General features: G+C 44.3%; 1 protein-coding gene across 1 annotated transcript; it reads left to right on the plus strand.

Moving 5' to 3' along the window:
- Window positions 1-14,959: 14,959 nt before the first annotated feature.
- Window positions 14,960-21,149, plus strand: LOC308396583 (uncharacterized protein). The gene is made up of 6 exons (XM_080882018.1): window positions 14,960-15,036; window positions 18,900-18,941; window positions 19,030-19,299; window positions 19,388-19,630; window positions 20,538-20,758; window positions 20,865-21,149. Exons 1-5 carry the CDS (start codon window positions 15,000-15,002, stop codon window positions 20,729-20,731), a joined length of 786 nt encoding a protein of 261 aa, XP_080738144.1. The 5' UTR covers window positions 14,960-14,999; the 3' UTR covers window positions 20,732-20,758; window positions 20,865-21,149.
- The last annotated feature ends 3,483 nt before the right edge of the window (window positions 21,150-24,632 follow it).

Consider the following 24,632-nt stretch of genomic DNA (forward strand, 5'->3'; position numbering starts at 1 on the left):
TATTTTTGATCAACTCAGTGATTAACAGAGTAATGATAAATCCCAATTAACAATAACATGTTGTAGTGCATTACTGAGTCGTGTAAACTCACTGGGTTACATCCTCCCCTCTTAAATCTCATGCACGTCCCCGTGCATGGCTCTGGTGGAATAGGTAACATCATGAGCAAGGGAGTCGATGAAAGCTTTGTTCAATCCTTGAAAGAGTGATTTAACCACTGTTACTAGTGGGTTACCTAGCTGAGGATAAGTGAGTCTTTGGGATGGTTGGCGAATTCTTTCAGATCTTCTGATCTGTGTTTCTGTTTGCAAGGTTTCAGGTTCATCATCGTTTTCAACTTGTCTTTCAGGTGAAAGTTGATGAGTTGAGTTCTCTGACAACGGTGAATCTGACAAACTGGTCGACAAAACATTTTTGTCTTTTCGAGTGTCTGTTTCAGACTCACTTGGTGTGTTATTTTGTAGGCTTGTGTCACTTTCACTTGGTGATACGTTTGCTTCACTTTCACGTTCCGTCTGAGATAGGTCTGTTTCACGGTCCATTTCAGGTAAGTTGGTGTCAGTTGAACTTCCAATTTCGCCTTCAGGTAAGTATGTTTCAGTTTCGTTCTCAGTTTCCTTTTCAGGTAAGTCTGTCATGTCCGGTAATGTGTTAGGTTGTTCGTTATCATTTACAGGATCTTTGTTTTGTTTGAATCCTTGGGTTGGCGGTATGGCGCATACTTGGTAAAAATGTCTGTTTTTCACTTGTGGAGGTTCAGGGTAAGAAAACTCATCTTCCTCTTCCTCAAGTGTTTGGTCGGAGTCAACTTCCAAAGCTGAACTTTGTCTTGTGCGTGGTCTGTTAGTTTTTGTGACTCGCTCGGGTTCATGCTCTGTTGGTGAGAGAAATCCACAGGGAAGTAACAGATCTCTGTGGAGCGTTCTGTTGGGTCCATCTCCGTTTTCTGGTTTTACAGTGTATACTGGTAAGTTTTCCATTTGTTTGGTAACAATATACACTGTTTGCTCCCATTTGTCCGCTAATTTGTGCTTCTCTCTCAGGCGGAGATTTCGAACCAAGACTCTGTCTCCCACATGTAGTGTGGATTCACGGATGATTTTGTCAAACCGTTTCTTGTTTTTGTCTGCTACTTTCTGGGAGTTTTTGATGGCTATTTCGTAGCTCTGTTCGAGGTAGCTTTTCAACTGCTTGACGTATTGAGAGTGAGTCAACTGTGGCTTGTTTGGCTGTGGCAGGCCAAAGGCAATATCAATGGGCAAGCGAGGCTGTCTACCAAACATTAACTCATAAGGAGAATAGCCTGTTACATCATTTTTTGTACAGTTATAAGCGTGAGTAAGTGGTTTTACGAAGTCACGCCAGTGATGTTTCTCGGTGTCTTTCAAGGTACCAAGCATGCTGAGTAATGTGCGATTGTATCGCTCAACAGGGTTGCCACGAGGATGATAAGGACTTGTTCGGACTTTGCGGATACCGAGCAGAGAGCACAGTTCTTTGATTGTACGCGATTCAAAGTCTCTCCCTTGGTCGCTATGAAGTCGCTCTGGAAAGCCATAATGAACTAAGAAGTTCTCCCATAAGTTCTTTGCAACGGTGGTGGCTTTCTGGTCTTTGGTTGGAATGGACACAGCATACTTTGTAAAATGATCCGTGATCACTAGGACATCTTTAGTGTTTTTACTGTCTGGTTCTATTGAGAGGAAGTCCATGCAGACTAGCTCCATGGGCCTGGAAGTTTTAATATTTACCAGAGGAGCAGCCTTGTCTGGCAGGGCTTTTCTACGGACACATCTCTCGCAAGCTTTCACTTTCTTTTCGACATCAACTGCCATTTTTGGCCAGTAGAAACGTGACCGAATGAGTTCCAGTGTGCGTTCGACCCCTAAATGCCCCATGTTGTCATGAAGATTAAGCATAACTGTAGGGCGTAAGGAATCAGGAAGGACTAACTGCAACAAGGTCTCTGGCCCCAACTGGCGTTTCCGGTACAGTAAGTCATTTTGGAGGTCAAGACGTTTCCACTCCCTTAAAAATAAGAGAACATCGTGAGACTCAGACTTAGTATCGGCTGGTGGACGTGAGTCAGCTGCCAGCAGCTTGATGACTTTACTAATGGCTGGATCTTTTCTCTGCAGGTTGACAAGATCAGTATGGGTGTATCTGGGTAAGGCTAGGAGATTGTTATCATTGCCTTCTTCTTGAAACATGTCTGGAATGGCACCTGCAGACATGGCAAGTGACTGGACTAGAGCACAAGAGGGTTCAGTCTGATCCATAGCCATATATCTTTGACAGGCTGCCATCACGGTATCGGATTGAAGTTGGAGCTCGACATCTTTGACTGAGGACAAGAGATGGGATCTGAACTTATCAATGCGCTGACATTCCTGGGTAAAAACTGGATCGTCTTCAGGTTTGTCATGTGGTTTCCTAGATAGTCCATCTGCATCAAGATTTTGTCTCCCAGCTCTGTACTTAATGTCAAAGTTATAGGTGGACAATGCAGCCAACCAACGATAACTCGTGGCATCAAGCTTTGCTGTGGTCAGAAGGTAAGTCAATGGGTTGTTGTCGGTGATGACTGTGAATGTGTTTCCATATAAATAGTCATGAAACTTGTCAGTTATGGCCCACTTTAAAGCTAGAAATTCTAACTTGTGGGCGGGGTATCTAGCTTCACTACGGGATAGACCACGACTTGCATAGGCTATAACCTGTGTGGTTCCATTCTGCACTTGATAAAGAGCTGCCCCAAGTCCGGTTGTACTGGCATCTGTGTGTACCAGGTAAGGTAGCTTTGCATCAGCATACCCAAGGACTGGTGAGGTGGTGAGTTTTTCAATAATAGTTTGAAACGATTTCTGGCACTCTGGTCCCCAACGATCACCAAAGGGCTCTTTGGGGTTCAGATACTTTGGATCACTGGGTGGGTTTTTACTATGCTTTCGTCTCGGAGGATAGCCAGCTGTGAGGGAGGTGAGGGGCTTGACAATTTTTGAGTAATCTTTGACAAATCTCCGGTAATAACCGGTAAAACCAAGAAACGATTGGAGTTCTTTTAAGGTTTGGGGTCTCGGCCAAGTCTTGAGTGCTTCAGTTTTTTCGGGATCAGTCTTTACGCCGTCTCTAGATACAATGTGGCCTAGATAACGGACTGATGTTTGGAAGAAACGACATTTGTCGGGCGAGAGTTTCAGCCCGTACTCTCTGAGTCGCTCAAGAACATGAATGAGTCGGGTCTCATGATCTTCAAGGGAACTGGAAAAGACTATCAAATCATCCAAAAAGACTAACACTTCTCTCAGATTGATGTCTTTCATACACTTTTCCATAAGCCTTTGGAAAGTGCTTGGGGCATTTGTTATTCCCTGGGGCATACGATTAAATTCGTAGAAGCCGAAGGGGCACACGAAGGCTGTCTTTGGCTTATCTTCTTCACACATCTCGATTTGATAGTACCCTGACTTAAGGTCCATCACAGAGAACCACTGAGATCCTGCAAGAGCAGAAAATGACTCCTCTAAGTTTGGCAAGGCATAGGCATCGCGGATGGTCTGCAAGTTAAGCTTCCTAAAATCAATGCATAACCGCACATCACCATTCTTTTTGCGGACCACCACTATCGGTGATGAGAATGGAGATTCAGATTCTCTGATTATGCCTGCATCTAAGAGGGCTTGTAAGTGCTTTTTAACTGCCTCGTAATCATGGGGATGAATCGGGCGAGATCTCTGTTTGAAGGGGGTTTCATCTTTTAAGTTGATGTGATGTTTTACATGTGTGGCATGCCCAAAATCAAGATCATTGTGTGAGAAAACATCAGAGAAGGTGTTTAGCTTTTCAGCTATCTTCTCTTTCCACTCTTCAGATAGTGGTGATTCACCAAAGTCGAAACTGAGAGGGGGTCTTGAGGTTGAAGTCTGCTGCTGAGAGTTACACGTTGCAGACACCTTTTGGTCGCCTTTCTCAGGCTCAGGACATGGCATGACACAGTCAGGGGCAACTAGCTCAGCAATTACACAGTTAGTGGGCAATGTAATGTCATGGTTAGTCTCGTTTCTCAGCAACACAGGAACTTTATAAGGTCCGTGCTTTGGCAGAGATATAAGGCAACAATCTACAAACACACCACCAGGTAGGGAGCCGGTAGTGGGCTGTTCAATAAGTGCACACTGTTCAGGCTTAGCGTGGCTAGCATGCATAAAACCTTCCACTAGTAGCTTTTGATTTGCAGGAAGGACTTCTTGGGTTCTACTTTGAAGTTTTACCAAGCCGATCTTGCCACTGTCACTTTGTCTTTTTCTGGATGCTAATGTCTTTAGCACTTGTTGGTATCCATAAGGGAGTACCTTAAAGTCAGGTAAGGTGTTCTCACAAAGATGCTCATATAAGGGGTCAAGTGTATTTGTGCCAATTAGTAGAGGTGTGTCTGAGTTTGAGCGAATGTCAGGGACAACTAAGGCAAGAGTAGATAGTTCAAGCTCTGACTGATCGAGATCTTTGGGGAACATGATACTCGTCTCAATGTATCCCAAGTAAGGGACTGTCTGACCATTCGCACCTTCGACCTCTAGGAGATCACTGATGGGTTTTATAGGATGATCAGGTAAGTGTTCTTGATAGAAGGATTTGGCAATAGTGGTTACTTGAGAGCCTGAGTCGAGCAAGCAACTACATTCAACGCCATTGATAACAACTCTGGCTGTGCATTTTCTACCCACAAGTCTTTTGGGAAGTTTAGGCACTGAGTGAACATTAGCTGTTTCACATTGGGCTTTTGTTGTCTTTTTCTCAGTGGGACTTGGTTCAGATTTAGCACCCATCTGTCCCGCGACAGGGGCTCCTTCTAGTTTAAATTAAATGACTCATCAACTGGTCTGGATATTTCCCATTCTCGCTGCTTCTGTCTGAGGGCATTCCTTTTAGCTGCTACTAATGCTGGGTTGGGATCATTACTACAGCTGGAAGCGATATGACCATCTTCTCCACACTTGAAACAGTATCCAGGTTTGGGTTTGGCTGACACTGCAGCAATTTGTGGTATCTGTCCCGGCTTGTTCTGAGTTTTGGTACTTGGGTTCCTTTTTGCTTCCTTTTGAAGTTTCTGCGATCTTTTCTCTGTTTTATCAGCTCTGAGCTGTGCGATTTGAGACCTGAGGTCAGCAATTTGCTTCTGGAGGTCAGACGAATTGCTGTCCATTTCATGCTCATAATCGTTCCTACCTTGAGAGCGTGTGGTTTGCACGTTAGAATAAACACGAGTCTTTTGGATCCCCAAATGTTGTTTCATGCGGGTTGCTTTACTTGCCTGTTTGTCCTCCTCGGTGCGTAGGTGGAGGAGTAGCTCTGCAAAATGAGGTGGGTCGTCTTTCTTTTGTTCAAGTTGAAGGTTTGCAATCAATGAGCTGTCCCAACACCCTCTACAAAACTGTCTCAGGAGCTGTTTATTGATGTCACTAGAAGCAATTCCGTCTCTTTTTATGACTAGGTTTAGCACTGTGTGCAATCTTTGCAGGTAATGTGAGGGTTTTTCACCTCCATTCTGATTGGTGTTTAAGAAGCGAGCAAAGAGTTCGTCGCCGTCCTCTACAGTTGCATAGGCAGAATCAAGATGTTCAAGGTAAGTTTTGGGGTTTGCTTTTGGACCAAAAGCTTTCACCAGGTCCGCTGCAGGGGGTGAAAGACTTTCAACAATCTTTCGCACAACTTGAGTTTCGGTGAGCGAGGGATCAGTCAAGCAAAACTCTACGCTGCTGCGCCAAGTGTCATAGTCAGTTTCGAAAGGAGGATGTGGAACTCTCCCTGAAAAAGGTTTCAGTCTGTATTGCGAGTTTGGTGGGGGAATGACTTCACTGCTTTTAACAATGTGCTCTACAATAACCCGCTGCACTTCAGGTGTGCTTAAAAGGTTGGTGGGAATCTGAGGGGTTTGTTTCTCAGCCTCTGCCGGTGGGTGAGTATTCAAGGCACTTACATGGTTGCTATTGGGTGTTAAAGGAGAAGAAGGTAGGGCCTCATCACTGTGGGGCACTGGCTCTTGTTCAGTGGAAGGCTCAACTGTGTGGACATCCCCTCCCAATGACTCCCCAATTTTAGCTAGTTCATCCATCAAAAGGTCTTTAAACGATCGGTTGCTTCGTGCTGCCACATCTTTAAGCTGTGACAGGTAAGTTACAGTAGCTGATGCGCTGGTTTCAATGCTATACGCACTGGCTAGGTCTCGAACGTGATAGACAACTTCAGGTTTCACAGTGCAAGGTCTGTCATAAGGCAAATATCTTTTCTCTAGTTCTTTAGCAGTAGCCTCATGTTGAAATTCCACAATAATCTGACCACCAGTTGGTAGCTTAATCTGCCTACTGACAGGACCGAAAGCTTCTAAGAACTCAATTATTTCTTTATCAATGTCTGTGTTAGTTAAACCACTGACCAAGACAGCATTTTGAACTTTAACATTCTCTGTTTTCACAACTTCCATGGTTAGGACACGTAAAAGTACCAGTAGAAAAAAATACAAGTCACTGTGAAGCTCCAGGCACTCTTAATCGTTTTATTAAATTTTGGGTGGACTAACAACTCTGCAAACCCTCCTGGCTGGCTCGCCACTTTCTGTAGCCAAGTACAGGATAGGGTAGGGGAAATTAAAGTAAGATGGAGAGAATGGGCCAATAGCTAGATTCGCAGGAGGGATAAAGGGAGTTGCGTGGAGAAGAATGACTGGAGCCACAGGTAAAGTTGCTATGAATTGTATTAAACTATTTAGCAACAATTTAACAGCATTTTATGAACAGGAATGAAAACATAAAATAAAATACAGTGACAGCAATAATAATAACAGTCAGAATCCTATCTGAGCTCAGATATGTCAGTCTTGCCGGCTTAATAGTCAGTGTTCAGTCAAGTCAAATCCAACAGGTCAAAAGTTTGTGATTGGTGCGATTTCGTCCTACCGCACTGTTGCAATTGTTCGTGAGAGAAGAGCAACCTGCCCTTCTGGGCCAACTCAGAATGGCTGTGGTTCGGTTCGGTTCAAAGGGAAAGGCTCGCCATCTTCCTCGTCAGGAAGAGATCCAGGTCTCACGATCCCATAAAAAAAAACTAGCCAGTACACTTCTAATGTTCAACTCTCAGAGAGGATCTTGTCCACTTCATCCGCTCCCGCGCAGATCGCGATGGTTTCAAGGTCCGAAATGTTCACAATAAATCAGGTCCGTTTCTCCAAGGTCCATGCAGATCTCCGGTATGGATATTTGCTCAATTTATCAAGTTAATAGTTATTTTCCAGCGAAAAGCTTGGCGGTGAAAATCAGTGATGGTCTCGTGCACCTCCGTCTCTCTCTGTGTCTGAGCACGTGATGGTACAGAGCAGGGGAAGGCGGGGCTTGTTCCTTCCTAACCAGTAGGGGTGTTAAATATACTCTTTGGGTTTTATTCTTATATTTATAGTATTTATCTTTTATTATTGATTTATTTTTGATCAACTCAGTGATTAACAGAGTAATGATAAATCCCAATTAACAATAACATGTTGTAGTGCATTACTGAGTCGTGTAAACTCACTGGGTTACATGTGTTTGTTGGGCAGCTTAGATAATGTCACTTCAGAAAAGAATATAGCCCATATGGTTTTCACTGCCCTATGCATAGCCAAGAAAACTGTCCTCATGAACTGGAAAAATAAAAACAATCTTATTTCTAACCAATATAGAAATTATCTATTAGATTACATTAGTTTTGATACAGCCTCGGCCACCACATCAGATCAATTGCTCTGGGCTCCTTTGATCGGCTCCATCACCTAGTGGGGGTGGGGGGTCATAGTTTGGTCCCGCCTTCAATGTTGTGATTGGTGTGGGGGCAGGGACAGACTTAGGGCGTCGGGGGGTTCCCCGGAGGCATCTTCCTTGGGGGGCTCAACCCGGGGTAGCGGTCATGTCCGGTTGGGGGCTCTTTTCTGACCATTTCCTCGTGGCTGCGTGCAGCGGGGCTAGGGGAGGGTCTGTGATGATGGACGTGGGTTACTGACCTGGTAGCCTGTCTGCCCCTGGGTGGGTCCGGGATGGGCGTGAGGGTCTGGGGGCGCTCCATCTCTGGGCCGGGGCCCTGGCTGGGTGTTGCCGGGGTTGTGGGCGGGTGGGTGCATGGGAGCCCATCCCTGGCGCAGGGTGCCGCCGGTGTGTCGAGTCGCCTGTGGGGCTCTTCAACCGGTGGGGGAGATTGTTACACCTTGCAGGAGCTTTCCTCCCCTCAGGAACTCTCTGCAGGAGGGGGAGATACAGGAGAGGTGGAGGAAGATCTCAGCCTGGGCGTCTATTGTCTCATGTAGTCTGGATGATGAGTGGATGGTGGGGTGGGTGCAGTTTTCTCTGTGGTGGGGTCCCGGGCTCTGTGGGGCCGGGGGGCGCTGCTGCGCTGGGCCCCGGTCTGGATGGGCCTGGGCCCCCTTTTCCCTGGCGGGTTGCGGAGTGTGGGAGTGCCTACTGGGGTCAGCGGGGGAGCTGGCCCCAGGGAGGGGTCACTGCCCCTCCCTTCCTTCCCTCCCCATCTCCAGCTGCCTCCCTCCTCCCGCTCCACCACAACCACCCACACATGCAGGGCCTTGGAGTAGGGGTATGTCACCAGGATGCAGAGGAGGCTACCCCCCCCCCCCCCCCCCCCGTCCCCTTCTGGCTGCCTCTGCCTCAATTTTATCCCACAACTTAGACATTCACATTACTCACACCCTCATTACACATACATATAGGATCTTGGGGGTGGGCACAATACACGGAGTCCAAGTTACCATCAGGGTGTACACCTCACCCCTGGCATCGTTGCCCACCTCTCAATTTTAAATACATGTAGACATTGAGGGCTAGCAGGAGAGACTATGCGCTTACCTGCTGCTCTCTGGCAGGTAGCTCCATGCCCTCCTGGGTTTTAAATGCACCTTAGAACACACATGCGTCAACACTACTATGAGCGGGTGGAGGGAGGTTTGGAGTCTTCTCTCACCCCCGTTCTCTGCGGCCTGCTGGAGCGGGGGGGCTAGGAGGAGTTGGCCGTCCGGCTGCGGTCTGGGGTGTGGGGCCTCCCTACTGCTGCGGAGTCGGGGCGGTCTGCCTCTCCCCACCGCAGGGAAAAGGGTAACACCACCTGGGTCTGGGTGCAGTTCCCCCCTCCAGGGGCAGGGGTACCTAGACCCGGTTTGTAGAGTACGCTTGGGGAGTGTGATCGTGTGTACAGCGTCTCTTTATGTCTGTCTCCACGTCGGTTGAGTGTGGAGTAAGTGCATATGAGAGCATGAGGGTGGGAATGGATGTTTGTGTCTGTGTGTGCCTGTATGTCTGTGTCTATATGTCAGGTTGGGTATCAGACGCCACCTCTCTGGGGACATCTCGGGCCTTCCAAGGTTTGGAGGCCTATCTCCACCCACCACCACTTCTCCTGCCGGTGGCGGACTCCCTCAGGTGTCGGTGCGTTGGTGGTTCTTTGTATCTGGGGGTGGGCGTCCGGGTACACACCGGCTCACTCCTTGGCGGCCGCTTATTGGGGCTCGCTCGGGCCATTTCGGAGGTGAGGTGCCCCCGGCCTCTCGGCCTGGGGCTCGGTCACTCAGGCACAGCTGGCTGCCGGCGGAGCCCACGGGCGCATCACTGCAACTCCCCCTGGCTTCTGCTCCACGGCTGCTGAATGAGCCCTCATCTGGGACTCTCCTCAGCTCTTACTAGAACAGTGGCGCGGCTGCCCCTCTGTTGGTCTTCCTTGGTCTCTTGTGTTCTGGGGGCCTCTGGATGTCTGGAGTTTTGATCTCCTCCATACCCGCTTGATACCATAAAGGACAGGGCTGTGGCTCCCCACACTCCCTAGCAGATCATTACATGGAGAAACCTTTGGAATGCAAGCATGCTGATCCACACAGGTATGCACACAGGTGTACACATGGGTATTCACAGACGCGGACTAAAGCTTTCTTGGCTGCTGCCTCAAAGCACACTGTGCGCTGTCTATCTTGCGTGCTGAACAATATCGTCTATTATTTAGTAACTATTGATATCTATGACTAGCTAGTTTATTGTGATGGTGCTTTTTTTTTTTCTATTATTATGTTGCTCTTTGTTGTTTGCTGTCTCCTCTGTTTGTTTTTTTGCTTTTTTTCTCCATACAGGTGACCCAGGAGTTTTTTTTGTTGTTTGTTTTTTTTTTCTCTCTTCCCCCCCTTCTCACCGTCTCTTCTCCCCTTTGGTTTTCTTTCTTTCTCTCCCCCTCTTTCTTTCATTCATTCCCCCTGTCCTATTAAAAAAAAAAAAAAAAAAAAAAAAAAAGATGACAAAGGATGAACTGAAGCTCCGCCATCACGTGATGTCGCATGCTGCTGTTTCTGATGTCATTTAAAAAAAAAGAAAAAAAAAGAAAAAAAAAATAAGAAAGGAGCCAGCTGAGGTGGTTCGGGCATCTGACAAGGATGCCCCCTGGGCGCCTCCTGGGTGAGGTGTTCCAGGCATGTCCCACCGGGAGGAGGCCCCGGGGCAGACCCAGGACACGCTGGAGAGATTATATATCTCGGCTGGCCTGGGAACGCCTTGGTGTTTCCCCCGTATAAGCTGGAGGAGGTGGCTGGGGAGAGGGAGGTCTGGGCCTCTTTGCTTAGGCTGCTGCCCCCGCGACCCGGCCTCGGATAAAGCGGATGAAGAGAAGAAGAAGAAGAAGAAGAAGAAGACCACTGCATTTATAATGCAGATGCTGCTCTATCGACAATTTTCATTCTAAAGAATTCTGCTCATGTTTACAAGCTGCTCTGTTTCCCGGTCACTTTAAATCACTTCAAAGTGAATGTAACATTCCAACTTCCCCCTTAGTGTGTTTGTTGGGCAGCTTAGATAATGTCACTTCAGAAAAGAATATAGCCCATATGGTTTTCACTGCCCTATGCATAGCCAAGAAAACAGTCCTCATGAACTGGAAAAAAAAAAATCTTAATTCTAACCAATATAGAAATTATCTATTAGATTACATTAGTCTTCATACAGCCTCTGCCACCACATCAGATCAATTGCTCTGGGCTCCTTTTATCAGCTCCATCACCTAGTGGGGGTGGGGGGGTCATAGTTTGGTCCCGCCTTCACTGTTGTGATTGGTATGGGGGTAGGGACAGGCTTGGGGCGTCCTTGGGTGGTTCCCCGGAGGCATCTTCCTTGGGGGGCTCAACCCGGGTAGCGGTCGTGGGTTACTGACCTGGTAGCCTGGCTGCCCCGGGGTAGGTCCGGGACGGGAGTGGGGTTGTGGGGGTGCTCCGTCTCCAGGCTGGAGCCGTGGCTGGGCCTCGGGGGCTTGGGTCCTGGTTGGTGTGTTGCCAGGGTTGTGGGCGGGTGGGTGTATGGGGCCCAGCTCTGGCGCAGGGTGCCGCCAGTGCATCGAGCCACCTGGGGGGCTCTTCAACTGGTGGGGGAGATTGTCACATCTTGCAGGAGCTTTCCTCCCCTCAGGAACTCTCTGCAGGAAGGGGAGATACAGGAGAGGTGGAGGAAGATCTCAGCCTGGGTGTCTATTGTCTCGTGTAGTCTGGAAGATGAGTGGATGACAGGGTTGGTGCAGTTTTCTCTGTGGTGGTGTCGGGTGGGCTGTCCTGGGCTCTGTGGGGTCAAGCGGCGCTGCTGTCCTGGGCCCCGGTCTGGATGGGCCTGGGCCCCCTTTCCCTGGCGGGTCGCGGAGTATGGGGGTGCCTACTGGGGTCAGCGGGGGAGCTGGCCCTAGCGAGGGATCACTTGCCCCTCCCTTCCTTCCCTCCCCATCTCCAGCTGCCTCCCTCTTCCTGCTCCACCACAATCACCCACACATGCAGGGCTGTTGGGTCTGTGTTTCCACAAACCCCGCTAATTCTAGAGACTTATTCATCATGAAGAAAACAAGACAGTCGATCGATCCATTACTTGCGCAAGGGAGGCCTCTCATCTGTGTCCAGCATGACAAAGACCCCGATGATGGCCTCCTCTCGCTGCCTTTTATTGACAAACTTCAAACAATAGTTTACTAAACACCTCCCCTTGCAACCCCCTTTGGTTACAAAGACAAGGCACTGTATGTAAATGTATATGTGTGATCGTGTGTACAGCGTCTCTTTATGTCTGTCTCCACGTTGGTTGAGTGTGGTGTAAGTGCATATGAGAGCATGAGGGTGGGAATGGATGTTTGTGTCTGTGTGTGCCTGTATGTCTGTGTCTATATGTCAGGTTGGGTATCAGACGCCACCTCTCTGGGGACATCTCAGGCCCTCCAAGGTTTGGAGGGCCTATCTCCACCCACCACCACTTCCCCTGCCAGTGGCGGACTCCCTCAGACATCGGTGCGTTGGTGGGTCTTTGTGTCCAGAGATGGGTGTCCAGGTACACACCGGCTCACTCCTTGGCGGCTGCTTATCGGGGCCTGGAGCCTGGGGCTCGCTCGGGCCACTTCGGAGGTGGGGTGCCCCCGGCCTCTCGGCCTGGGGCTCGGTCACTCAGGCACAGCTGGCTGCGGCGGAGCTCACGGGCGCGTCACTGCAACTCCCCCTGGCTTCTGCTCCGCGGCTGCTGAATGAGCCCTCATCTGGGACTCTCCTTAGCTCTTACTGGGACAGTGGCGCGGCTGCCCCTCTGTGGGTCTTCCTTGGTCTCTTGTGTTCTGAGGGCCTCTGGATGTCTGGAGTTTTGATATCCTCCATACCTGCTTCATGCCCTGGAGGACGGGACAATGCCCCCCCACACCCTCTAGCAGATCATTACATGGAGGAACCTTTTAAAAACAAGCGCATCCATGCTCACAGGTGTACACACGGGTGATCACACACACAAACTACACCCCTTTTGGTTCCTACCTCAAAGCACACTGTGTTCTGTTGATCTTATGTGCTGCACAATAATGTTTAACATTTAGTATTTACTCTCCATACAGGTGATCCAGGTGTTTTGTTTGTCTTTCTTTTTTTTTCTTCCCCCCTTTCTCACCATCTCTTCTCCCCTGTATTTTTCCTTCTCTCCCTTTTTCTCTCCCTCTTCTTTCTTTCATTCTTTCTCCCTGTCCTATCCCCCAGTCATGTCTGTCCCGTCTTTAAAAAACGAAAATAAAATAAATACATAACTATAATAAAGTTCAATCAAATGGACCAATATGGCAAGACCATGATGATCCACTTGGTAAAGTATATCCGTTGGGCATCTTTCTTGGCCTTCAGACAACAATTCTGATGGCTAAAGATCCAAACGGGTCACAAAAAACAAAAAAAAAAACAAAAGCCACTTTAAATCATTAAACTGTAAATTGTAGATTTCAAATTCTAATTTATTTTGATCCTTTAATCCTTAGTCTTAAGTGTATATTTATTTTCTTATTCCTTTTATATCTATTTGTTTGGTCATCGCATATCTCTATATACTTCACTGTATATAGCTGAGATCACAATAAAGTTTAAAGGTGGAAAACAGGAGGAGTGATACACCTCCTGCTTTAAGGCCTGCAGGTATCAGGTTGTGATGTTCCCCTTTATCTTATAGACAGGAACTATTTTTTGCATTGACACAAATAATTTGTGTGAAATCCTATTTGATGCAGAACACCTGATTGTTCTGTAAACAGTTTTAAATGGTTATCAAAATATACCTTAGCTGTGTATAGGAATTTCTTTTACTTGTGTATTAATCACATTATTTTATTGTCTAACGCCTTGATGCTACTGGATTTTAACAAGTCTCACACTCATACATTAAGACAAATGGTGGGGGTCTAGTAAGGAAGTTGGGGGAAGCAGACAGCTCCACAGGAAGAAACTTTTGTCTCTTCGAGGACTCTGGGAGGTAGCAAGGGAGTGTGAACCTGAAGGTGTGAAACAGCTGTGTACTGCCTTTTGTTCCTGAAGAAAGTATTTAACTGAGAGCCATGCTAGGCTCAGGGAAACTCTGCTGACCTGCCCCGCAGTCATGCAGGGTCTCCACAAGCTTGGTTTTCTGTTCTTTATGTGTTTTGATTAAAGAATGTTAGCTACCGCTCGTCTGCAGGCTTTATTTAATGGAAAACTTCCACAACAGCTGCATTTTTAGGTAAATAGCTAAATAGCTAGAAAATAACTAAGGTTTTTATAATCTACAATTTATATTTGAATTTCAAGTTGAAAATAAAATAAAATTCATTAAATGTGTTTGAGCTTGTTACCGTAAAAAAACAAACTTTTTTCTACGCAGAGTTTTTTTTTGTCTGATTTTAGATCAATTGTGTTATTATACCAATGAAGTAATAACAGTAAATTCAGACATGTGAGGTTGTGCTGAAAAGAATGATACCAAACAAGGCAAAGTAAATAGTTTTTAAAGTTGAAATGTAGAGGAAACATCAAAAGCAGTCAAAAACGGCTCATTATACCCTGGACCCCAGAGGGTTAAAGTTATTTTTTAAGAAACGCAATAGTTACTTTTCCTAGTAATTAGTTACTTTTAAAATATTGTAACTCAGTTACTTTGTTAAAGAAGTAACTACTAAGTATAACTAATTACTTTTTGAAAGTAACTTGGCCAACACTGCTGATGCTGACCTCTCCCAGTTTGAGTTCTGACTCACTGTCCAATCAAAGCTCTTTGTTTCTCTCCTCACTTTCTTCCAGCAAAGTTTAAGAACGGCTCATGTTGAACCATCTTGATCACATCATTGTAAACTTGTCCAGTCATTTTCACTCCACCCTCCATTTTATTGATATTGTGCCATATTGTAAGGTGAATACAGTATTACAACAACAGAAAGAAAACTTGAAGACTAATCCAGTGTTGGCTGTGGTTGGGAGGCCTGTGCTGTCTGAGCATGATGCTGGATACTGGTTAACTTGTACGTGTCTGAAACACATGATCAGGACGCGACTGGCACAGGTGTTTATCTAGGACAGCTTTTATTGTGGAGGTGCCTCCTGTCAGAGTGCTACAGCTTCCTGTTGAGAGTCTCCTGAGAGGAGGGTGAGGTCCGAGGCAGTGAGGAGCTCTGTAACGGGACTGTGAGGATGAAAATGAGGCTGCTCTCTGTGATCCTGCTGCACGGTAAGAATTTCCAACCTCTGATCCATCACACACACTGAAAAAGCAGCTCCTTCAGTGTGTGTGTCTCCTTTACACAAACACACACAGATGTTTGCAGGGTTTATGTTCAGCCTCTGTCTGCTTGGACTTTGTGAAAGTTTCTAAAATACCACAGGTGTGGTGGACAGCGGGTTTGTTCCTCTGGGTTTCTTACCTGGATCAGAGTGTGTGTTAATAACTCTAAACTCTGTTAGAGAGTCTGCAAACTTTGAGCTCATCCACATGTAAATGCTCGTTTAGAGCAGTGAGCACAGCGTTTGGAAAAACTTCTTAAAGAGAGAAGGTTGTCATAAACTCTGCTTTTTTATAAAGTCTTTATGCATCAGAGCTGTGTGCCTTTATTTGGCTTCATGCTACATGTGCTTTGTTACCGTTTACAGGCTTTATTGATCAGCACCTCCTGTGACAGTGCTGGAGATCGATTTTGTGCATTTTATGTAAAAAGTTTTTTTTTTTAGTTTTTCCAGTGGAAAGTCTGCACGTTCATGTGGACACAAGCCTGTTCATGATACAAGTCAGGGTGATGCGGGGGAGGGATTGAGAGTTTCTAATATAAAGGACACAGAAAGAGAAAGAGAAGGATGAGACCGTTACACTGATAATCCAGACGACTCTCCACTAGTCTGTACTTGTCAAAACTGGCATCTTACACCATGAAACTGTTCTTACACTCTTGTTTTATAACCTGTTCAAAACACTGACATGAGTCCACTATCAGATAAGATCATTTGTAACCTTCACTAAAGCTGTTTCTGTGCTGTGATGAAACCTGACTGAAACTCTTCAAATAAGCCATTCCTCTGCAGATGATCTGTTAGCTGTGTGACAACTACTCTTTGATATAAAAGGAAGGTTGGATACTGGCGTATAATTGGCTAAGGCCCTAGAGCAGCGGTCCCCAACCCCCGGGCCACAGACTGATACCAGCTTCGAGAGTTGAGGCTCAGGTTTGAAATTTATGGTTTTCAGGGTTTTTATCTCTATATTTTTATCATTTTTATCAGTAACTCGGTTTCCATGGGCCTTTTCCCGTGTGTTATGACCAAATCTTCTCTTTTAGGTACTGGTACTGGTTTTATTTTGTTGTATTTATCCGCAACACCTTAAAGGGTGGCCCGTAAAAACATTGTTGGACAGAAACCGCTCCGTGGCTCAAAAAAGGTTGGGGACCGCTGGTCTAGAGAGTAAAGGTTTAACTACAGCCAGCCTGAAGGCCTGTGGTGCTTAGTCGATTATTAGAGATAGGTTAATGGCTACCCTGGGTAACGAAATTCTAATAATCAAACTGGAAAAATGTGGGTTTAGGGGTGTAGTATTGGATTGGATAAAAAGCTATGTGATGGATCGACAGCAATATGTAGAAATAAATGAGTTTAAATCTAAACTGGTGGATATTGAATGTGGAGTACCTCAAGGATCAGTATTGGGTCCAAAAATATTTATTGTGTATATAAATGATATTTGTAAAATATCGAAGTTACTAAAATATTTGCAGATGATACCAATATACTTTGTTGAGGTGTGGAATTGCAAGAGGTTTTGGACGTGATCACACAGGAGTTAAACACATTAAAGAAGGGGTTAGATAAAAAGAAAATGTCATTAAATTTAAATAAAACAAAATTTATGTTATTTGGAAATTATAAGAAAACATTAACATTGAAATTTGTGTTGATAATGTATATCTAGAAAGGGTTAATACCATAACATTTCTTGGTGTGATCATTGGTCATAAGGCCTGTTGGAAATCACACATCACTTATGTGAGGGTAAAGTTAGCTCGGGGCATTGCTTTCTCTGGGAACAAAACAATTTCTGGATAGGAAAGCATTGTACATGCTATATTATGCTTTACTAATACCATATATGAGTTATTGTGTAGAGGTTTGGGGAAATACATATAAAAGTAATATTCAGACTATAATCATAATGCAGAAAAGGGCTATTAGATTAATAAATCAGGAGGGGTATAGGGCTCACACAAACGTACTCTTTATTAAGACGCAAGCTATAAAATTCCAGGATCTGGTGAAGTTTAAAACAGTGCAAATAATATATAAGGCAAGGAAAGGTTTATATCACTACTGACCTTTATTTCTTCTTTTAACTCATTCTAGAATTTAACTCCCGCTGCTGAAATAGACATCCTTTTCAAAGTTGTTCTTCCTCTTTGTATTTCTCAATTCCACTTCCCTCTAAACTCAAAAAATAAATTTTAAATAAGTATAAGAATGAAGAAAATGCAAGTAACCCAACACAGTAGTCAAAGTGATGTTTATTTTCTTTTGCAAATCAGTAAATCTAAATATATTTTTACTTGAATATGAGAAAACAATTGTGTGTGTGTGTGTGTTTAGATAGAATGATGAAGAAATGATTAAGATGTCAACCTAAGGGGTCAGAGTTAAATAAGTATATACTTCTGCCTACTCCCTTTCAAACAACTGCATGGGATGATATTATGAAATGTTGGTGATGTATGTGTTTGAAATAAAAATGAACTGAACTAAAATATTATCACTTCTGTAGTTGGGTAAATATCTGCTGTATCACCAATAATGATTGAAATTATAAACTAACACCCTTTTCAAATGCTATCTGCTCTACATCATTATCATGTTGGCCAAGAGGAATCTAATCTGTCACCATGCCTGTTCACTAAGAGATGAGCAGCTTTATGATGGCGCTGTCTGTGATGACAGGAGATTATGATGGTCCATTTTATGTCTAATGTCTTTTCAGATTTAATAATAATAATAATGGATTGCATTTATATGGCGCTTTTCTAGGCACCCAAGGCACTTTACAATTCCACTATTCATTCACTGGTGGTGGCTACAGTTTTAGCCACAGCTGTCCTGGGGCAGACTGACAGAAGCGAGGCTGCCATATCTCTCCATCGGCCCCTCTGGCCAACACCAGTAGGCAGTAGGTGAAGTGTCTTCCCCAAGGACTCAACGACCAGGACAGAGAGAGGGGGATCAAACCGGCAACCTTCCAGTTACAGATACGCTTCCCAACCCCCTGAGTCACGGTCGCCCCATATGTAGATTAAAGCACTGCTTGCCTTACCCATCCAGACAGAGCACACAACACTCCATGGATGGAGTGTGGAGCATAAGTCCTTCCCTTAAATCTAAGCTCTCTACGTCCTCTCATGTGCTTCTTTCTTATCTTCTTATCTTTCTCCATCTCTGAGTGACGTTAGCTCTCTTTCTTTCCTCTCTTTGAAATACAGCAGCTGGACCTTTAACTGTAACACACTGTGCAACAAACTGCACACAAACAGTTTGTGTGTTTGCTGATGTTTGTTGTGCTCATAGAAACGCTGCATTTGAAATGACCTGACTTATAATAAACTGTTACTCCCTTTATGCTCGCTCCTCTTCAGCAGGGCTAGCTAGATGCTGAAGTAGTGTGACTTATTGCCCCGCCCACTTTTACCCGAGTGCACTTAATTACAGTAACGAAGTATTTTTACTTTGGTAATGCCCACCTCTGTTGATGAATCATGTAGGATTTAAGAGAATGAAGCTCGTACACCAGGGGTGTCAAACTCCAGGCCTCGAGAGCCTGCAGGTTTTATATCTCACCCTGGGTCAACACACCTGACTCCAATGATTATTTTATTACCAGGCCTCTGCAGAACTTCAAGACATGTTGAGGATGTTTTAGCTATTTAAATCAGCTGTGTTAGATCAAGGACACATGTGAAACCTGCAGAACACAAGGCTTGGAGTTCCCCACCCCTGTAGTACACAGTCACACTTTCTCTGACCCTCAGTGACCTCTGACCTTCAGTGACCTCTGTCCTCCTGTTGCAGGTGTGTGTGTGCTGCATCTCTCTGCACTGACTGTTTCTGCAGGTGAGTAGATGGAAGTGAAAACCATCAGTGAGACTCCAACAAGAACACAAATACATTTAGTCTGTCTGTGTATCTGTCTGCCCTTCAGTCTCTCTGAGTGTAACTCCAGATCACAAGCAGTTCTTCAGTGGTGGTGCTCTAGCGATTCTGTCTTGTGATGATGATGATGAACAAAGAGTTGATGGATGGACAGTGAAGAGGACCAGAGGAGGAGTCACTGAGAGGTGTGGAGCAGCTGAAGGCCTTGTTCTTAAAAATTCTCTGTGTCAACTCAAGTTGCGTAACCCCTCTGATGGAGCTTACTTCTGTGAAAGCTCATCTGGGCAGCGTAGTGATGAAGTCAACATCATTGTTTCAGGTACAGATGTTCCAGCTGTGTCTGTATGACTCTGTGTGTTGGTGGAAGTCTGTCTCTGTATCACTCTGTTTGTGTCTCTGTTGGTCAGCTGGTTCCCTGATCCTGGACATCCCTTCATCTCCTGTGTGGACAGGAAGTAATGTGACTCTGCTCTGTGAAAGCAGAGACGGTGAACCGAGGAAGTCTTATTTCTATAAAGATGGGGACATGATTGGATCTGATCTTGAAGGAACGTTGACCCTCACTATTGTTCAGAAGTCTGATGAAGGTCTCTACTCGTGCTCCACTGAGGATCATCCACATACTCCTAAAAGCAGGCTGACAGTCAGAGGTCAGTGCAATGATCTTTCTTATTCAACCTCTTTTCCTGGACTTTAGTAGAAATGTCTTAGAGATCAATGAAAGGTGGTAGGTTATATCTTACTTTATCGATACATGTTCTCTTAATGTATTCAGGTCACATAAACAGAGCAGCCAGAGAAAATTATCCCATCATTACAAAGGTTGGAATATTAAAGAAGGAACAAAGAAGTCCATCTTCACTGTGGTGGCACAAAACCTCTATTTGACTTTAAAACACTGCTGGATTCACTAAAGAGACTCAGTGTCAGGTTGTGACTGACAGATGTGAACATTAGTTTCTTTTCAGGCCCATGTTTCTCTTTCAAGAGGAGAATATTTGAATGAATCACACAAATGTGAGTCACTAAGGTTTAACCACAGAGAAAAGCACATCTCATTGCTGCTGTGAAAGATGCAGGGAGTCTGTTTGGAATGAGACCATCTCCTCTGCTGATCGGGCCCACCACAGTTGACACACCTGTCCATTGGTATTGTAGGCAGGCTTGCAGTCATGTGTGTGAGGACAGTACAGGAGAGGACTCAGGATAGGCAGAATCACTTGATCCAATCGTCTGCAGTTGATCCTGATCTAACTCGTTTATTCTATAATGCTGATTTCTGTCTGCGGTCTTGGGATGAATATGAGAGAAGAAGATGGGTACGCCCCGACCGTCACTGCACTCCTCTCCATCCTGTGCCTGATAAAGTCCATAAATAAAGACTTTCATGACAGACAGTCTCAGTGTATCCTCAGTGTAACCTGAAGATCCTTTCTTTAGTCTTTCAAGAATTCAGACAGCTCTGTCTTTCAGTGAGGAAGCTTCCAGAGACTACTGGAACTGATGAGCTGACCAGATAATAAACTGACTGAACCATCTTTGTCATTGTTCCTGCAGATCCTCCCACAGATCCTCCTCCTACTACCCCTAAAACAACCACTCATGCTCCCAGTACTACAAGCCCCCAAACTACCAAGAAAAAAATCCCTCCTGCTAACAGTAAATCAATAGAGGAAGATGAGGAGGTCGAGTTCGACTACACCTGGTCCCTAACCTATGGCGATTTTGTCCGTGCCTGGTTCTGGTATTAGTTCTGCTCCTTTGGAGGAAGCTAAAAGGTAAGAAGTGTGTCAGCTGAGTCACAGAGCACATACATGTGTGTGTTAGGGAAGGTCAAAGTTCACCAGCTTCGAGCTGAAATCACTGATGTTTGTCTCTGAACAGGAAAGTGAGGACGCACTCTGCCTTATGGACGACCTTCATCCTACTGTCTCTGATTGGCTGCTGTTCTGTGACATCATTGGCCCCTCCTGAAGCTCCAGTAACCAGTATAAAAGCAGGGGGTGTGTCTTCAGAGTGTCAGCTTTGCTGTTGTATCTTTACTGTCGGCCTGGGATTTTACATGTTTGGTCTTATTATGCAGCACTTCGTGGGTTTTTAAAAAAAATGCTTTTAAGTAAAATATTTTGGGACGTTTAAAGGTTTTCCTGCAGCTCTGCAATGACTTGTATTTTCAGACATGACAGCTGTGACTGTGTGTGTATTACACAGGTTTTGCACTGTAATAATAAACTATTAAAGTTTCTCACCACAAACACATTAATGTCTGAGTCTTTGTTCAAGACTGCTGGAGAACAGCTGGTCGCCAAGCACAGCACCATGACAGGGTGGCAGTCAGTAGAAAAAACAGAAGATGTTCCTGCTCATCAGTGGGATGATATGTGATTAAGACTGTTAAATGGATGTTAATCCAGCCACTGGCCACGCCCACACTGCCTCAGCTCACCATCATGTTTGCTGTAAAATGTTTTAAAGGTAAAATATGATTTCTTCAATTAAGAAATTTTTATCTCAACCACACAAGGTGACAGCTTAGAAATCCCCCCCTACTCCTCAGTTATAAAGCATCTAAATGGGAGAGGCCGAGTTTCTGCGTTGTATAAATTATTTATGAAAAATTCCAAAGAATCAACACAGTCTATTTTAGAGGCTCGGAGGAAAGATTTGCAAATGGATATATCAGATGATGAGTGGTATAAATCATGGTCCTTGGCCCAGAGTCAGACAATTAATGTGCAATCTCGACTACTTCAATATAAATGGTTAACAAGACAATATCTTACACTGTCAAAAATGTTGTCAAAAAAAATATTTCAATTCAAACCCCCAGACAACTGTATTAAATGTGGAGTGGACAGGGTCACTGCATATGGGAGTGTCCACATGTGAAAATCTTTTGGGAAAAGGTAATAAATCTGTTGAGTCAAATTATTGGTGATGTGATTCCACTTCATCCTAAAATATGTACTTTAAATACATATACCCGAATAATTTTGTACCTGCTGCAAACAATAGAGCTCTGTTAACGACTGGACTTTTGGAAGCCAAGCGCTGTATTGCTATGTGTTGGAAAAATCAAAAAATATGTGGAGTATCTCAATGGCTTAATGGACTGACATCTATACTATCTATGGAGAAAATAACTTATACATTAAGAAATAAACTGGACAAGTTTTGGGCTATATGGTCAAAATTCTGGAGAACTGCAGCGTGCACACTGTGGATTTAACAGCCTTAAACTCTAACTTGATTTGTATATCTGTCCTTCCCTTCTGTTATGGTTTGCTTTGTTTTTGTTTCTATTATTATGTTGTTTCTGTTGTTGTAATTTTTTTTATTTTTTTATTATTTTTTTGTAATGTTCACGGTGCACCATGTAAAACCGGTTAAAACCAATAAATAAATGTTTAAAAAAAAAAAAAAGTTAAGTATGACATCTTTCGATCTGGTTTACTTCCTGGAGGGTGCTAGCTTTCTTCAGTGTCTCTGAGTCATGTTGATGATGGGCAGTGAGGAGGACCGAATAAAAAACATAACACATTGTAAATGTGATACCCGCTAAGATCATTTCCTTTAACTTTGATGATGTTTTCATTTTAAAATCCCTAAATTCACTAGTTTAAACTAGAGGCCTAGCTCACGTACAGTACAGGCAGACACCGCTCACACTACAGTTATGATACTTAAAGCCCCATCTTTCTTCTTCTACTGGAAATCTACAGCAGCATCATGCTTCCATCTGCAGACGATCAAGCTTGATTTGAACTTTCTTTTTAAAGATGTTCGTGTTTGGGCATTCTGTGAGGAGCTTGCATGTCCTCCCACAGTCCACAGATATGCATCTGAGGTCAACTGCTGAGCTACGTGGATAATTGTGGCTCTGAGTGGGAATGTTCCACCTATGTTCTGTGAGCCAAACTCTGTGGTTCACATCAGAGAGGACAGTGCTGATGAATGTCACTGTCATGGTCCTGGGCCATGTTGGCCCAGTATTCTTAGTTTTCATGTATTTTTGTATTTTGTTCCTTATGTGTTTTCCTCTTGTGACTTTTATCCCCTGTGTGCCCCTCTATGTATCTGTGAGCCCTCGTCTCCCCTCCTTGTGTTTCATTCCATGTTTCCCCAGCCCACTATGCCCGTGCTCTCTCTCCTCCTATTTGCACCTCTGTACTTCCTGTTTTACTTTGGGACTCCCGCACCTGTATACGTCATGTTATGTTCACCCCGCCCTGTCTCGTTATGATTATCAGTGTCACCTGTGTTCCCCATGTGCTCCCACTTCCCTCGTTTACCCTCGGTGTATTTATGTCTGCGTCTCCCTCAGTTCTGTGTCGCGTTCTCCCTCATGCTGCGTGGATTTCCCTGTGTCTCTCTCCGGGTGTTAGTTTACTTTTCCCAGTTTAGTTTTGTATTTCCTACGTTCTGCCTCTCCAGCATTAAAGCTGTGATTTTTGAGTTCATCCCCGTGTCTGTGAGTTTTTGCATTTTGGGTCCTCCTCCTGCCTGCCACACAGCGATCCATGACAGTCACGAGACCTTTGCAAATGCAGTAAGGAAGCATTTTCCTGTGTATGCAGATATCCTTCATTCATCCTTTTTATATAGTCAATATGATTCTGAGAATTGTGATTTATTTTCAGTATATACGTTTTTATTGCAGCTTTTAATGACTTTGTTGAACTTGTTAGTGCTCCAGGATATGGTCTTTGTACACTGTAAAATCTAGTTAGTTCACGGAACTCATAAAAACTATGCAAACTCATTGCCTCAAAAAATTGAGTACAGTTTACTTAAGGTAATTAAGTTAGGGCAACTTACTCATTTTGAGTACACTGTACCACCTTGTTAGTTCCCAGAACTCTAAAAAAAACCAAAAACCTATGCAAACTCTTTGCCTAAAAAGCTTACTTAAGATGACTGTTAGGACAACTTATTCTATGCTAGTGTTCAGTATTAAGAATAACTTGATGTTTCTGACTGTACAATGCTAATTGTTTACCTACTGACAAACATTTCAAGTTCAACTAAATGAAAAAAATATTTGTGGTAACCTGAATATGATTAGAAACAATTAACAACACTTTTTGTAATGATGTTAAAATCAGTCCAACTTTTATTTTCAAACACAACAAAGTGTAACAGCCAACATACTGGACACTGTTCTGCTGAGCAACAAACAATTATATTGCCGTCACTGTTATAATCTTACAATGAAACAAAGTCTCAGATGTAATTATTCTGAAAATAAGTTTAGGCCTACCACAAGTTTGTTTTGTACTTGCATTACTTATGTAATCAAAATAGAATATTTATTGTTCTGTCACAAGTGCAGTCTCTGATTTAAACAACACATTTGTTTTTCATTCCAACACAGGAGCTGGAATGTTGTAATGTTTTAAGGATGCTTGTTTTATTGGGTGTGGGTTGGAGATGCAATGATAAGTACATCCTTGGTTCCTGTTGTGCTTTATCTTCTTCAGCCTTGCTCCTCCAAAAATGAGAACAAAATCAACCTCAGCTCAAAGTAGATTAAGAAGATTAGTTTAATTCAGGTGATTTATTACCAGTGTAAGGACTAATGTGTTATTAAGTAACGTGTTACAGTAACTATGTTATTATTGTGGTAATGAGTACGTTAACTAGTTATCATGC

The sequence above is a fragment of the Rhamphochromis sp. 'chilingali' genome (genome assembly GCF_963969265.1).
Source record: "Rhamphochromis sp. 'chilingali' genome assembly, chromosome: 1".
NCBI lineage: Eukaryota > Metazoa > Chordata > Actinopteri > Cichliformes > Cichlidae > Rhamphochromis > Rhamphochromis sp. 'chilingali'.

Excerpts from the sequence above, each read along its gene's own strand:
- LOC308396583 (XM_080882018.1), top strand. The coding sequence starts at position 15,000 with ATGAAAATGAGGCTGCTCTCTGTGATCCTGCTGCACG. Across the intron at positions 15,037-18,899 it reads CTCTGTGATCCTGCTGCACG|GTGTGTGTGTGCTGCATCTC; the intron begins GTAAGAATTTCC and ends CTCCTGTTGCAG. Across the intron at positions 19,631-20,537 it reads AAGCAGGCTGACAGTCAGAG|ATCCTCCCACAGATCCTCCT; the intron begins GTCAGTGCAATG and ends TTGTTCCTGCAG.